Source organism: Rousettus aegyptiacus, unplaced genomic scaffold (genome assembly GCF_014176215.1).
Source record: "Rousettus aegyptiacus isolate mRouAeg1 unplaced genomic scaffold, mRouAeg1.p scaffold_m13_p_14, whole genome shotgun sequence".
NCBI classification, from domain to species: Eukaryota; Metazoa; Chordata; class Mammalia; order Chiroptera; family Pteropodidae; genus Rousettus; species Rousettus aegyptiacus.
The window spans coordinates 32,818,490-32,834,533 of record NW_023416289.1 but is presented as its reverse complement, the minus strand read 5'-3'; the positions used below and the strand labels follow the sequence as shown (position 1 = coordinate 32,834,533).

At 49.0% G+C, this 16,044-nt stretch overlaps 2 protein-coding genes across 2 annotated transcripts; both read right to left on the bottom strand.

The window, feature by feature from the left end:
• Positions 1 to 4,192: 4,192 nt before the first annotated feature.
• Positions 4,193 to 8,556, bottom strand: FFAR3 (free fatty acid receptor 3). The gene is given in 5 exon segments (XM_016119691.2): positions 4,193 to 6,732; positions 6,734 to 6,773; positions 6,776 to 6,931; positions 6,934 to 7,490; positions 8,452 to 8,556. Coding segments are annotated over 5 exon segments (945 nt in total). The 5' UTR covers positions 8,475 to 8,556; the 3' UTR covers positions 4,193 to 6,563.
• Positions 8,557 to 9,789: 1,233 nt separating this feature from the next.
• On the bottom strand, positions 9,790 to 13,342 carry FFAR1 (free fatty acid receptor 1). The gene is made up of 2 exons (XM_016119692.2): positions 13,016 to 13,342; positions 9,790 to 12,620 (listed from the first exon to the last, which is right to left on the bottom strand). The coding sequence occupies exon 2, from the start codon at positions 12,286 to 12,288 to the stop codon at positions 11,386 to 11,388; it is 903 nt and encodes a 300-aa protein (XP_015975178.1). The 5' UTR covers positions 12,289 to 12,620; positions 13,016 to 13,342; the 3' UTR covers positions 9,790 to 11,385.
• Between the last annotated feature and the right edge of the window lie 2,702 nt (positions 13,343 to 16,044).

Genomic DNA, 16,044 nt, shown 5'->3' with positions numbered 1-16,044 from the left:
TTGAGTAATTTGCTAGAGCGGCTCACAGAACTCAGGAAACATTTTACTTACTAGAAATCCAGGACAGGGTGAACACCCCTAGTGGGTTCACTCAAGTCCTGCACAGAGAGAGAGAGAGAGAGAGAGAGAGAGAGAGAGTCCTCGACTGCTCTCAGGAAAGAATTCAAGCACGTGCCAGTTAGAGACAAAAAGAAAATTTATTAGGGAAGGAATAATGCTCCAGAGACAGATGTGGCCTCCTCTCAAAGAGAATGAAAGAAACCTAGTGTCCAAGAAATTCAGTTTCAATATGTTTTCCTTTCCAGGGACGGGTATGCAGTGTTAAGGGCAGGGAGTAGTTGTGGGTAATCTCAGCAGGAATCTTCCTGTAGGTCCCCCATGGTCTGGTTGTATGCTGCTCAGCCAGGCAGCATGTAGCAGGCTCTGGATACAACCTGGTTTAACATTTGGTTCTCATGCCTCTTCCTTATATCAAAAGGATAGAACTCGGGAACAGCCAGATGGAAGAGGTGCACAGGGAAACGTATGGGGAAAGCTTGCGGAGTGTCCGTGCCCTCTCCCAGTGCCTCCACTCTCCCCAAATCTCCACGTGTTCACCAACCCAGAAGTTCTCTAAACCCCATCCTTTGGGTTTTTACGGAGACTTTGTTACATAGGCATGGTTGATTAAGTCATTGGTATTGGGGATGGAACTCAACCTCCTGGCCCTCTCCTCTCCCCAGAGGTTGGGGGTGGGACTGGAAGCTCCAAACCTCTAATCACAAGGTCGGCTCCACTGGCAACCAGCCCCCATCCTTGGGTGCTATCCAAAAGCCACCACATTAGTACAACAAAAGACAACTATATTGTTCTCATCACTTAGGGAATTCCAAGGGTTTTAGGAGCTCTGTGCCAAAATCAGGGGCAAAGACCAAATATATATTTCTTATTATAAATCACAATATTACAATTAGAGGCTATACTGTTATCTATATTAGCAGTTTGTTTTTATTGCCAAGTAGTATTCCACTGCATGGCTACATCGTAGTTTTAAAATCCATTCTCTTCTAAAAAATGCCAGGGCTGTTCCCAGTTCTGATTTATTATGATTACAGCTGCTACGAATATTTGCTTATGGTCTGTGTGTGTACAGGGTTGCTCTCATCCTCCTGAGTGATACCTAGAAGGACATCCCTGGGTCATAAGGTCAGAAGTGATGCCTCCACAGCCTACGTGTGTGTTTCTCATCTCCCAGAGCCTGGCCTGGTTCCTTACCAAATGGCTGGTGTGCCGTCGGCATGCAACAGCAGAGGTGCTGCCGGTATCCCAGCCCAAGCTTGCTGGCCTGTTTGTTCGGTTCCCTCTGCAGGGAACTTTCCTTCTTATATCTTTTACGACTGACATTTTGATTCACAGCAAACGGTTTGATTGCTTTCTAAAGGATAAGCAAACAAAGAGTGATTTTAAAGGAGGCTTATGGAGTGTTAGAAAGATGGGGGTTGTGCTCTAAGTGTAGAGAACCATTAGAAAACGGTTATTAGAAAGGGGGTTGGAGATGAAGGGAATTAGCCAGCAGCAAGGCCCTAATCGTGTGCATTACCCATACGCAGTAAATTAGCTTCCAGGAATGCATATCCTTAGCCTCATGCAGGCAGTACGTGTGTTGTAGTGACTCCAGGGACAAGAAGACTGAGCGGATCCTCTGTTTCCAAGAACACTTCCAAGTTCCCTTCCACAGGACAGCATTGCTCATGATCCCCATCTGACCCATCCAACCCTCTCTTGTTTCCTTGGCAATCAAGATCCCATAATAAGCATGAAAATTTTTATCAGTAAAAGAATTTGTAGTGGAGAACTGCCAGTTAGATGATACCTGGCCTTAAAAAGGGTCTCGATCAGGAGGTTTGCTTTGTATCTTCTAATGCAGTGACGGTGCAGCCCCAGCCTGAAGGAGGGCAGTCCCGACAGCCTGGCGCCAGAGCTAATCACCGGAACCATAAGAAATCTCCCGAGTTCAGCCATCACGAATAAGATAAACACTAAGATTTCATAGCTTCTACAAAGCAAATAGTCAGAGTTTTGAAATTCCAGGATCGTAAAATAATTTTAAATAAGAAAAGATGTCATTAGGTTGGTTCCGGGAGGATAAAGGATGCTTAGATATAGGTTCACCCATTCCAGTTAAGATGCATGTGGTTGCACATTAGAGAATATCTAGCGAACAGCAAGTCAAACGGAAGAATTTTTATTAACAATGAGTTTGGAGCTGGTGATTCTAGCTCAGTAAGGTCATCAGGGGCCAGACCCCTTCGCCCTTCTTCTCTGCCACTCTTAGCGTGTTAGCCTTCTTCTTCAACTTTGTGGGCTCACGGCCCCAAACGACTGCTGCAGCGCCAAGTATCACGTCCTCACATAAAGTCTTCAAAACCAGGGAAGGAGAGGGCAGCTCCTCACACATTTATCTCTTTTAGCATGGAGAAAAACCTTCCCCAGAGACCCCTAGCATACTTCTTAATTTTGGTGGCTAGAATTAGGTCACGTGTCCATCTAAAAACCAGTCATCTTAATAAAACGGAATAAGATTATCATTATTAGTGCCAATTATAGTTTGACCCCTGGGGCTGGGGGATATGCAACACGGATGATTATTTGGTTGTCTCACTGTACCTTTCGAGTCTAAATCCAGTAAAATCATCCCCCTTGCAACAATATTTCTGTACCCTATTTCCTTTTCTGCAGCATTTTCTCTCCCCTTAGCTCTATGTCTCCATGGGGGATGAGGTAGGGGTAATGAACTCCATACCTGTCCTGCTTCTACCAGTGTTTATCAGATTTCATTCCTTCTATTTCATTCTTTTCCTGGAATGCGATCCCAGCATCTGTTTTCCCAGAACACAGGCCGCCATCGTGATGCCTTGATCTCCATCCATATGGATTGTTTTTCAGAACTGGCCTTAAAGGAAATCAGCAGGCTTCTCACAGACCTTGCAGAGTTTTAGGGGCCAAAACTACCTGTATTGCTTGGGGCTTTCTAAATAAAAATAAAAGTAAAAATAAAAAACCTGAAGGAGTCGTGTCAGAGAGAAGAAGGTAAAAATTTGAGTGCTTTCTTATACTATTTCATCTATTTTTTCTCCCACCCCAGACTTTGTCTCCCATCTCTTTCTCCTCTCCCAGAATCTATGGCCTGATTTTTCTTCCACGTGTCTTTCTACTTTTATTACTGCTTTGTTTCCTCCTTCTGGATGATTCTTGCTGCTAATGTTGCACACTTCCAGGATTCTCGCTCACCCCAATCTGTTCTTCACCTCCCTCCCTCCTCCTCCGTCCCTGACTGCTCAAGTTTTTGCCCCCATCCCAGGATCTAGTTGAGGCAGATTTACCTCTCCTGCTTTGCACACATCTTCCCTTGCCCCACAAGGTATATATGCAGACCAGACAAAGAGTCCACTTGCTAAACTGTCCAAAGGCCCTGGTCGCAGGTGATGTATTCAGCTCAGGAGAAGGCATCAAGCGAGCCTGCCTCCTCATGCCTGCTTCTGGCTCCCGCCCCCACACTGCTTTATGAATAGTCTGAGCTCGTCCCGGCACAAGCCTGCAGTGGTTTCAGCCAGGCTGCAGCGAACCATCATTGCCAGTTTATGAATGACTTCTTAGGTAGCTTTTCTAGGTTTCTGTTCACAGTTGGCGTTTTAAAATTTCTAGCTTCCTCCCCATTCCATGTAAGTGGACATGTGACCTGTGGCCCAGGGAATCTGTGGCAGAGATGAGCCAAGGCTACCCTTCCTCCTGTCCTTTTTTCTGGGTTGCGCTGCCCTAGTTTTTAGTGAAGAAGGATTCCTCCTTCTAAGAGGAAAAACCTCCCCCTACTTCATGGCCATCACTGAGTTTTTTTGTAAACTTTAAACACTTATTTTGTTAATTAACAGAATTATATTGCTGAACGACCTTGACTGTTTGAAATCATATTAGTAAGAATGGAATATCCCACGGCTACTTGGAGAATCCAAGTGGGAGCCTGTGATACAGAGAAGCAGCCTTGTTTTTAGCACCAGAGCTTCAGATAAGGAGTTTCCAGATGCAAAATTCAGCCTTTATCTTTACTTTGTATGTTCCAAAGAAATAGGACCCCGAGTCTGCTTTTCAGCCCAAGCCTGATATTAACATCTTTACATAAAGCCCTGCTTTACTGTGAGACTATCAAACACGGCTTCATTGAAACGTTACCTGAACATCACCCTTACTCTAAATCTTATAATAACCCCATCTCTTCTTCCGTTAGATGCCTCATACATCCTCTGGAATGTGGTCTTCTTTGCTCCAGTTAGATAATAAACCTAGCTTTGTTGGGCTATAGTTTGTGAGATAAGCTTTATTGCTCTATTGGATGAGACTATTTCTCTAGTTCATGCATTCTCAGTGGGGCAATATTGCCCCTTAGAGAGGTGAAAATTAGTTCTGGGGGAGCAAAAAAAGTCTTACAATGGTTTGTGACTTTCCAAAGGGCCACACTCATAAATAGATATATAGTGTATCTGTTGTATTAAAAGAGAACGTGTGATGTACCACCTCTCCACCAATCTCCTTTGCCTGCTCAGAGGGGCACAGGGCAGCAGGCCTGGCACACACCTTCCACTCTCTGAGCACACCTGTCCCTTGGTTTTGAAAGATATGAAAAACCTCTATCCTATTCCCCTCACTGCCACCCGGACAATTGCCCCAGACTCTGGTGACTTTTCATCCTCTCCACCCCTAGCCTTTTGCTTATACGGACTAGAGGTGAGGTTGTGCTGGGTGAAGGTTGAGGGCAGCTAAGCCAGTTAAGCTGTCTCTTATTCCCATTTATTAACTCTGGGGGAGGGGCCAGACTGTGTTCTCTGTGGCTCTCTTTAGAATGTGGGGTTTTCAGCTCCCTCAGCTTTGGGCCCTTGTTGCTGATTCTGGAGTCACAGAACTCGCCTTTGTTCCATTTTTTCCCACGTCACCTTTGTTCCTTTTCTGAACCACGTAGACCTGTGTTCACACTAACTTCTTAGCAGCCACCGGGCCTGAGTGCTTTGGGACAGACAAATGAGCTGTGGGACAAACAAACAACTCATGCCTTCATTCTGCACAGAGATGAGGTCTCTCTCCCTCCGCTTGAGTCCCAGTCCCCTACCAAGAAGAAAGCAGCTGCTAAATACATTAATACTGAAATTCTTAAAGTTCTGAGTCCAGCCATTTGCATATAGTAGGTGCACAATAAATGTTTTTGAACTGAAGTTGACTGAGTGCAAACAGGTACCAGCATTTTTCTGGATGCCTTGCTGACCAACTGTTTCTCATGAACCACCTGACATTGGAAAAGGAGAAGTTACTAAATGATCATATTTCAATAAAAATAGCTTTTAAGAACATACATCCATCACTGAAGTCAACTGTACTGGCTAATTACCTTAATTTATTTTCTTCAAGAAGAATTAATTTTTTTGAGAAGTTTTCTTGACTAGGAAGAAGATGTATCAATACAGATAGTCAATCTGCTTTGCACGTAGTTCTGTTTCTTATCATGGCCTGTTGACCTTTGTCCTGGCCAGATTGCCTCATGACTCTGGAATTTGGACTGGGCCTGTCACTGCATGCGACGCAAAGCTGGAGGCAGAACAGCAGAGTGGGTGAGCAGCATGGGTTTCAGAGTCAGTTAATTCTAGCTTCCTGTTTTCCTTCAATCACTTCCTGGCTATAGGATCACAGGTAAGAGACTTCACCTCTCTGGGGCCCATTCCCTTATCTATAAAATAGAAATAGTAATATTATCTGCCACATGGTTATTGAGAGGGTTGAAGAAGATAACATGACAGGCTAAGTCCTTAAGATAGATTAACTATTATTTTTACCCCTCCAATCCAGTTCCCCTCTTAGCATATAGGGATCTCATTGTTTAGCGCCTTTCTTTCAGAGTCTAGGCGTTTTATCCTCCCATCCACCAATTCTGCCTGATCCATAAGTAATGGAATAAGGAAAGATCATTCTCTTTTGTTGCTATCAAATTTATTTAGGTAATTTTTGTTCTGTAATTTTCTTAATTGTCTCTAAAAAAATCTTACTTTATTGAAAAATGGAAACTTTCTGGAAAAGCCCATGTGAGAGCAGGATACTCCCTTGTGCCTGGAATCCTGTGTCCCCTACTCCTGATCTGCCAGGTCAGCAGTTTTGAAGGGTGGATTCTTCTCCTCTCCTGTCTCAAGTTGCCAGGCAACTCCCTCGGACCCTGGACACTGCTCTTAACTCCTCCTTTACCCTCAGAAAAGCACGGGAGCGGGTCTGCTGCCAAGGGGAGCTCATTTTTCTTCAGAGCGTGCTCTCTCTCACCTTGACTACTTCCCAGGGCCTATGCCGGAGCATGTGGGGGGATGGGAAAGGAAGGGCAGTGTGGTGAGATCAAGAGTTGAGCTTTAATGAGCACATTCTTAAGAAGGCTGGATGCCCACTCTGCCCTGGCCATATCAGTCCCCAGCCTGCTACTCACAGGTCCTGCCTGACTTGAGCTAGGAACTGCCCTGTGGATGATATGGTTTTCAGTCCTGGCCACTTGACCACCCACTTCACCACCCTCCTAGAGTCCACTCCCCGTTCTCTACATTGGACAGCTCCTGAAGCTGCCTCTTTCCTTCACGCTTCTCCTTCAGTTTCACATGGCCATTTTGCCTGCAAGGGCCCCAGGTCCCAGTCAGCCTCCCCAGTGGCCCTTGAAAATCAGCTTGGAACCTAGACCAGGGGGTCAACACAAGAATTCAGGGTGCTGAGGAGCAACTTCTCCATGCCGGGCTCTTGCAGCAGATGCAGCCCACAACATGGGACACATTGTAGGGCCCAAAGCAGATGAAGAAGTTAAACAGTATGGCTGTCACTAGTCCTTCCACTGTCTTCTGATGGCGATGGCTGGCTCCCCTATTGAGCATGCACACCAGGTGGTGTAGCAGTAGCTGGTAATGGATGATTGGGTTACCCCAAAAAGGACCACAGTCAACTTCAGCTGTACAGCTAAGAGAATGGCCAGCTGGTCCTCCTGGAATTCCAGGTAGCAGGTGCCTTTGGTACCCTGACTGCGGGAGGAGTTGCTCAAGAATTCGGTGATGTAGACCATGCTGCAGAGCTCAGCAGCTAGGAGCTGGCAGGCCCCACTTGGCCAGGTCTTGTAGCACAGCAGGTAGGCCACACTCAGGAAGCACACGATGCTCACAGCTTCCAGGAAAATGGAAGTGAGATATATAGTAGTAAAGAAGAGGAATCCAGAGAAGGGGAAGAAGATGAAGGTCAGGGGCCAGCGCATGCCGTTGGCTGCCTCCACCATGTAAAACAGCAGGAAGGGCAGCAGGAGCAGGTCCGAGAGGGTCAGATTCAGCAAGAATGTGTCCATGTCCACTGGGTGGTGTTGCAGCTTGGCCACGAAGATCACCAGGGACACCAGGTTGAGGGGGAGTCCCACAGAAAGGTGAAGAGGTACTGGTTTGTGTCCATGGTGATGGCCACTGGGGAGGAGGTGGGAAGAGAGAGAGAGAGAGAGAGAGAGAGAGAGAGAGAGAGAGAGAGAGAGAGAGAGAGAGAGAAGGTGGTAATGAGGGTGGGGATCTTGCACTGGCAGCATCTCAATTGTCCACAGAGAATGTCGTCACCACCCCCACTTCCTCATGCCCCCCCCCGTTTGTCTTCTGTTTCTTCTCCCAGTAAAGCAAACACCAGGGCATCCCTTCACACAGCCCCCTAGGACCCTGCGATCACCTGCTTCTTTGAGAACCCAAGAGCTCTGCCTCTCAGCTCCTCCAGAACAAACAGTTAGCTATTTATCTGGCAGAACTGATAAAGATCTGACAGTGCCCATGACATCACTAGCTGCTGAGCAATGGCACAAAAGATGACTTTAGCTCTGTTAGCAGAGCTGCACAGTGTGAAAAATGAGGAACAAATTCCACAGCTGCAGACCTTGCTCCTAGGGCAGCCTAAGATGCCCTAACCAGGCTGGATGGAGCAGGCTTCATCTTTCCCTTCCTTATCCTTCACCTGCACTTTATCTGCTCCTCTAGAATGGCACTCATCCAGTTTGCCTGGTAAGGGCAGGTAGCACCATGATGTGATGGGGAGCATGGGCTCTGGAGCCAGAGGCCCAGGTTCAATGCTGGCTCAGTTAATTATTAACTCTGATGTGGGGCAAGTGACTTAAGCCCTCTGAATCTCTGCTTTCTCAACTGTAAAATGGAGATAATCACAGCACCAATCTCATAGAGGTGTCGTATAGATTAAAGCATTAATACATATCAAATGCTTAGAATGGAGCCTGGCATGTCACAGTGAGCACTTAACAGATGTTAGCTGCCATCATCCCAGTCACTTGTGTGGGCTTGTATCTGGGGTAATAATAATAATAATAATTATTATTATTATAATAACAACGATAATATTAACAATGATGATGGTGGTGATATTAGCAGCTACCTTTTAGTAGGCACATAATCCATAGCAGATACTCTGTTTCTCAGGGCATTTCATTATGTCTTAAAATCCTCGTGCCTCACAGTGTGGAAGAGACTTGCTCCAGGTAACACAACTTGCTAAGTATCACCACCAGAGTTCAAATGCAAGTTCAGTCCAGCTGCAGAGGTTATTTATTTATTCATCCAAATATTTACGAAACACAATGAGATACCATTTCAGTCACATCCCACTGGAATTGCTGTGACCAAAAATCGGATGATACCAAGCGTTGGTGAAGATGCGAGGAATGGGAATCCTTACACATCGCTGGCAAGAATGGAAAGCGGTGGAGTCACTTTGGAAAGCAGTCTGATAATTTCTTGAGAAGGTAAACATAAAGTCACCTTGTGGCCCAATTCTACTATAGGTATCCAAGAAAAATGAAAATGCATGTCCATACGAAGTCTTGCTCATAAATGTTCAAATAGCATTCGTCATAATAGCCCAAAAGTGAGGCTGTCACCTGGTGGTCCATCAGCTAGTGCATGAATAAACCAGGTGGCATATCCATACAACAGAACATTACATGGCAATAAAAGAGAAAGAAGTGCCCATGTGTGCTGTAACATGGGCGAACCTCAAAAACCTTCTACTCAGTGAAACGAGCCAGACATAAAAGGCTATGTTTTCATTTATATGAAATGTCCAGAATAGGCAAATTTATAGAGAGAGCAAGTAGATTACTGGCTGCCTGAGGACTGGGAATAGAAATGGGATTACCTATAAATGAAACATGAAGGATCTGACTGGGGTGATGAAAATGTCCTAAATTGGATTATAGTGATAGTGGCACACTTCAGTAAATTTACTAAAAATCCTTGAATCGCACTTAAAATGGGTGGACTTTATCATATGTAAATTTTATCTCAAATAAGTTGTTAAAAGTACAGCAGTGAACAAAACAGAGTTTTTGCTGTCATGGTGCTTACATTTGGCGGTGAGGGTAGAGGACTGAGGGGTGGGAGGATGATAAGGACGTCAATAATGCAGAGGCAGAGACCCACTGGAGGAAACATCGCAGGCAAGAGGAATGGCGGGTGCACAGGCTTAACCTGCTATGGGAACTGGCAGAAGGTTTAAGGCTCAAGGGGCGAGGGTCAGGAGAGGATGTTGGGGGCAGATTTTGAAAGTCCCACGGGCCCCAGGGAGGAACTGAAATCTCCCCTACGCGGAGGAGTCACAAGTAACTGGAAGAGGTGGCCTAGTGGCAGATGCTCCAGAGCAATGGGGGAGGAGTGGTTCCCAGCACTGTCAGTGGGGGGTGGGGGGGTGGGGGGGGAGCATGGGGCTGCCTGTGCTTTTGTGAAAATTCTCTGGTGCCTGCACCGCACAGGGAGGAGACTGGTTGCTGGCTGCCACAAAGCCTCAGGAAAGTTGCTTAATTTCTCTGGCTTGTTTCCATATGTATAAAACAAGTAATAAACTTTCTTTAGAGGGCTGTTGTGAGCATTCGTTCATCCAACGAACATTCACTGAGAGCCTACTGTGTGCTAGGTTCTCTTTTAGGTGCCGGGGATATATCAGCAAATAAAACAGAACTCCTGGCCCTTGGAGACATTTAAGCATGAGAGGAAATAATCCGTTTAACCAGTTTGCACTCACTGGGCACGTAGCTACCACCCTTAGGTGCTTCTATAAGTTCATGGCATTATCGTCATTAGAGCAACAAGTCTGGTTCCTATACCCGGCCTTGTCAGAGCAGATGCCCGGGGTCTTTCTCTGTTGCAGCCACTGTCCTCTGCCTGCTCTCTCGTGGGTTCAGGGCGCCACAATTCACTTTTGAAAAATGGACCCCAAGGACAGGCATTAACTCAATACCCCAAGTCTTCCAAATGTCCCCTGACCCTTGGGGGTCCTGTTTTGAAGGATCACACTCCATATCTACCCCTTCTTTGCTGTAGGGCCTTGAGCAAATTTCTTCACCAGCAAAATCAGGATGATAATGGTACCTGGCTTCAGAGCTGTAACTAATTCACTCAGAGCCTTTGTGCAAATTAAGATGAGGTACCTCCTCCAGGAGAGCACGTCCCACTGTGCACCAAGGTGCGCCGTTTGAGGAGTGGACGGATTCTTTACTCAAATTAGAATAAGATGTTGCTTCTCCTGGATGGAGGTGGCCCCAAGGCAGGCACATGGCCCGGTGAGCAAAGCACAGGCTAAAATTTCGTCAGCGTTTGCCCCTCCGCCTGACACCCTCATGCAGCGAACAACCTGCCCATCTGTACAGAAGCTGCGTGGCTAAATCGAAGGATGGTGTGAGGATGAAATGAGGCCGCAACACTTGTACGGTGCTTGGCATGGTGACTGTCCCGCATCAGCGACCGTATTTGTTCGCGACTGTTCGTGGCGTTGCTGGTGTTTTCCCCTCCCCGCTGACGCGCTCCTCCCAGCTTCCTCTTCGCAGTTCTAATGCTGCCCCCTTGTGAGCCCCAGATGGCATTGCAGCGTCGTTATTTTGCCTCCGGCCTCCCCTCATTCAGATATTAACATGTTCTTTCCCAGGAAATGATTTTGAAGTGGTATCTCCCAAAGTGTATCATCAGAGTGGCAGTTCCTCTAAATTAGAAGGAAACCGTCCTCCTCCTTCCCCACAGTGAAAGGCCTCTGCCCACAGAACACTGGCCGACCGGCAGGGAAGGACCGAGGAGAGGCAGAGGTGGGAGGAGTCGTGCTGCTGTGTGCAGAGGCAAATTTACCTTTCTCCTGCGACCCAGCTCCTGGCCTTCGTTCTTCTTCCTGACTGGGGTGCAGTCTTGCCAAGCTCAGTTCTTCCCATAAGTGGCTCCGGGGGTGTCCCCAGGCAAGGCTGCCCTGCAGTTCCTTTGGAGCGGTCCCCACCAGGGGCCTGGAGGAGCAGCCCTGCTCTCCTGCTGCGTGTCCCCCCAGCAGTGGCTACTACTTCTGAGAAGTACCCCCTTTTGTTCTTGCCGCACATGATGTCCCCCGGCCAGCCCCCTGTCCCAAGTAGCCGGTCACCAATGGGTTGAGCACGACGCTCCAAGCACCTGTGAGGAGCCCCAGCTTCCTCCAGCAGCCTCCCAAGTCGGGGTACAGGAAGCCGGCCACATTGGAGGCATTGTAGGGTCCCAAGCAGAGCAGCAGCGTGAGTAGAGCCCCACCAGCCACCCAGGCTGCTCTTAGCTTTCGTCTGTGGCTCAGGCCTGAGCCAGCCAGCGCCCGGAGGCAGCCCACATAGCAGAAGGCCGTGATGGTCAGGGGCAGAAAGAAGAGCAGGAGAGAGAGGCTGAGGCGAGCAGGGCCCGCTGAGGCTGGGTCCCAGGCCTCCAGGCAGACTGGAGAGCCATTGACTGGCGTGTTGAGGCCTAGGGAACTGGTGGTATTGTCCATCCAGCCTCCTGGTGCCTCCAACCCAAAGACCAGCCCCAGGTGACAGAGGACAAGGGCCCATATGGCCGCACACACGCCCCAGGAATAACAGGGCCTCCGGGCGGCTTGGTACCCCAAGGGGAAAGCGGCTCCTAGGTAGCGGCCGACACTCAGGGCGGCCAGGAAGCCACCGCCAGCATAGAGTGGAGCAAAATGGGCCAGGGCAAAGGCAGGACAGAGCAGGGCTGGCAGAGGCCAGGCTCCAGCAGCCAGGGCTTCCACTGCCTTCAGGGGCAGGGAGGCTGCCAGCAGGAGGTCCGAGCAGCTTAGGTGAAGGGCATAGACAAGGCTGGGGGTGAGGTGGAGCCGGGCGTGAGCCACAGCGCCCCAGATGGCCAGGACGTTGAGCGGGAAGCCCAGCACAAAGGCGGCCACATAGAGAGCGAAGGAGAGCTGCGGGGGCAGGTCCATGGGGCCTGGAGGCTCCCGCAGCTCCTATGCTCGCTGCTGCTCCTTTCCTGCCTTCAGGTTGTGGGCCTGGGGAGGGGCTCTCCTGGAGTCACAAACCGGTTCCAGCACTGCTCAGGGTATTCAAAGCCATCTGGAGACAGAGGCCCATAGAGGGAAGTGGCAGCCAGTTAGCAGTGGAGCCTAGATTAGAAGAGAGACTGCTAGCCTCCAGTCCTCTGCTTTCTTTTCACAATATCTCCTCTTAAAATTAAGAGCGTAATCGTGGAGTAACAGAGGACAGCATGAAAGCACGCAGGTCCCAGAACAGGGAGGGCTGCTCGATTTCCGAGACTCTGGGGAGAGAAGGGGTAGAAAGAATTAAAATCAGAGTTGAGCCTGACAGTATGTGTTTTTCTAAAGAATAGAAGTTAGAATTCTTTCATTCCCCTCCCTCGCAATTCCCTCAAAAGATAAGGGACTGCTCCCCCTACGTGAAGAGCCTGCTCCCCCTAAGGGAAGAGCCTGCCCAGCAGTGGGGGTGTGGTGGTGGTGACAACTCTTAGCCAAGAGAAGGAGAAGATGGGGTTGGGTAGGGCGGAGGTTGTGGCAGGTGAAGAGCCCAAGGGAAGCCAGTTCCCATCATGACACTGAGAATGACCTTAGCTGACTTCAAGGGCACCCTAAGCAGGGGGATGAAGAGTCTGGGAAGTAATTGGTGGAGAGAGGAGCCACAGGAAAAGAGACTCACCTCTTGGCGCTGCCAGATGTCTCTGAGGGAGGACAGGCTGAGGAAGGGAGCCAGAGATGGGCAGTGAGCCGGAAAGGAGAGAAGGGCAGGTGGCAGGGCCATTAGCCCGCGGCACTAGCAGCCTGGGTGAACAGCTAATGGGGCCTTTGCTTCTGGAGCTGAGGCCAGACTGGAAGGAGGTGAGGGTTCACAATGACGTGAACACAGAAATGGGAGAGGGCAGAAATGTGGGCTCTTTCTGGGTCGAGTGCCTAGTCAGCACCTTGGAGGAGCAGGGTTGGTGGGATAACCAGAACCCAGCTTTATCTCCTACCCAGCTTCTCCAAACCTACTCTGGGGCCAAGTGTTCTCTACTCCCGGAGGAGCTCGTGGGCAGGCCCCGTGCCTCCAGAATGTTCAAGTCACCCGCACTGTCTCCACTTGATCATTGGCATGTGAGATAATGAGATAACTGTTCCCAGGTAGGTCACAGGCCCTCCCTGACATGCACAAGTGTGGGCACTTGTTTCCAGGTGAGCACTCCTCTGTTTTCTCTCTCCTTTCCCCCTCTGGCTTTATGACACTGGTTTCTGACCCTTCCAGTGTTGGCAACAAGGGGAGGAGAGACAGGGACAAGCAAGGTTCCATCCGGTGGCACCGCAGTAACCGGGCTGTGTGCACTCAGCCTGTCTGGGCTGCGTGGCTGTCACAGGGGACTCTTCCCTAGGCACTTGTGGGGACATTGGCTGGCACTCACTGAGGCACAGGACGCACCCCAGCTGGCTGCTTGGCTTTCTTCTCCCAGCCTCTGGGGATTCACTCACTTGCTTACCTCCTGCTGGGTTCGCATGCCTTCCCAGGAAGAGCTCTGTGAGATTTAAAATGGCCCAAATCTGTCTCTGTGGTCGTTGGCCTGTCGGTCACTGACTGGGCATGTGTCTCCCTATCTGTCTGTCTATCTCTCTCTCACTCTCTCTCTGATGCCTCAGACTAACAACATAGCCTCGTGACTTCAGTTTTCTTGGGTATGTGTGTCAGTCATGGGGCCACTATGCCCCTCCCAAATTCCAAGCCACCCTAAATAAGTAAATTAGCTTCTTTGAGTGGCTTTCTGAGAGTGCTTCTCACCAGGCTGAGTCAGGTGGGGGCATCATATCAACGAGTGCCTCTAAAGAAACAATCTAATGTTTTTTCCTACGTCAGTCACTAAATTGGTTCCTGGTCCCCTCCTTTCCATGTCCAGCACCTCCCTCAGAATGTAGAAGAAATTGCCAGCTGTTGTTCAGTATTTTCGCTTTGGGAAACACTGAGGAACTGACTGAACCAAGGGAAAAATCAAGAGGCCATTTCACCTCCTGTACCAAGCATTTGGGAGAAGAGCAAAGTCGAGCAGGAAAGGAGACATCAGACCTTCACGTCTCTGCTCCAGCCCTGGTGGCTCAGGTCTCCGGCCAGTGCCGCCTCCTGAGAGGGCCTTCCTTGATCGCTCCATCCAAACAGGCCCCTCCCCTGCTCCGGTCCCTCTGTGTTTATTCAGAGCACTCACAGCTCAAGACATCAGATTCTCTGGCTCTTCTGCTAGAATGCTGGTCAGTGAGGGCAAAGATTTCTGTCTGCTTTGTCCACTGCTTGTTGCACACATAATAGGGGGTTCAGAGAGTTGAACAAATGGTCAACTGTTTGGGCCCTGCGAGGACGGTGAGAGCTGGGGCTGGGGAGAGGGCTGCCTGTAGAATCTCCGGCCCCAGAGCTTCCCAGCCACCTGCCGTGCATATCTCAGTGGTGCCTGTTGATGGCCACATCTCCTGGTCAATTGGTCATGAAGTAGATTTATGTCAACATCCGGGCTCAGGGACGGAATGGGAAGGCATCACAGGTTGCCATGGAGCCTGTGCCAGGTCTTATCAGGCTCAGGGCTGCCTTCAGCTCCTTCAAGGGGACCCTGCTCTAAAAACCTTTGGGCACCCTAGATTAGAGATCTCCAAATTAGAACTATGTCATGTCTTTTTTGGTACCCCAGTAACCAGCTCCGTGCTGGGTCCATTGACAGGTGCTCAGTAAATGTTTGCTGAATGAATGGTTGAATAATATTGGACCTCATTTTCAATACACAACCCCAACCCTCACCCTGCCCAAACCTTTCCCTTCTCATTTAAGCAGTTCTTAAAAGTCTCCCCTTCCTCCAGAAAAGCTGATGGTGCCCTCACAGGAAATCAAACTGGGGAGGAAGTGAATTGATGAGGAATCAATGCTTTGCTCTCAGAGTTCCAAGGATGACCAGAACCTCCTCTTCTCTTAGAGAACATTCTAGTATCGAGCAGATGGGAAAGGAGGCCAGGAAAAGAAGGTGGCACTTTTGAAGCACCCACCACAGGCCGAGAATTTTATGGTCCTCTTCTGGCTGAACGATTAGCCACACATTCCTGTCCCAATGGAGAACGGGCCCTAGGCCATCGGCAGAAGCAAGAGAATGGGTGCAGAGAGATCAAACCTGAGAAGTGGAGGGGAAGCTGAAGGGCCCAGCTGGGAAGTCAGAAACATAAGAGGGAACTGGCGGGGTGACAGTGGAAGGCAGAAAAGCCATGACGGCTGGCCTTCCAGAAGCTCCGAGACAGCTGTGAATTGGGAAGAACTTGACAGGGTCAGTTTTGAGAATAGCTGTGAGTTCCCTTTTTGCTTTCTTCAAAAGATGCAAATAAGATGAGAATTTGGTTTTTAGGGACTTTGGACTGTTACGTAAGACTTACACATCACTTCCCATCTTGAACTAGCTCCACAGTAGCTAGTGGCGTCTCCATTTTAGAAGAAGAAACCAAGGTTCAGATGAGCTGGTGAACTTTTCCCACAATCGCTGGGCTAGTTGAGTAGAAGAGTCAGTCTCAGAGTCAGACCCAGTGCGCGCTTTGCAAAAAGACAACAGAGTCTCCAATCTGCTGATTCGACCATGAAGTTACCTGGACCCTTTTCCCTTCTCCCCAGGCCCCACGGTGCCTCCTCCGTGTTCTCATTGCACTCTGATTCCACAGACTGGAAACAGCTCGCTGGGTTTT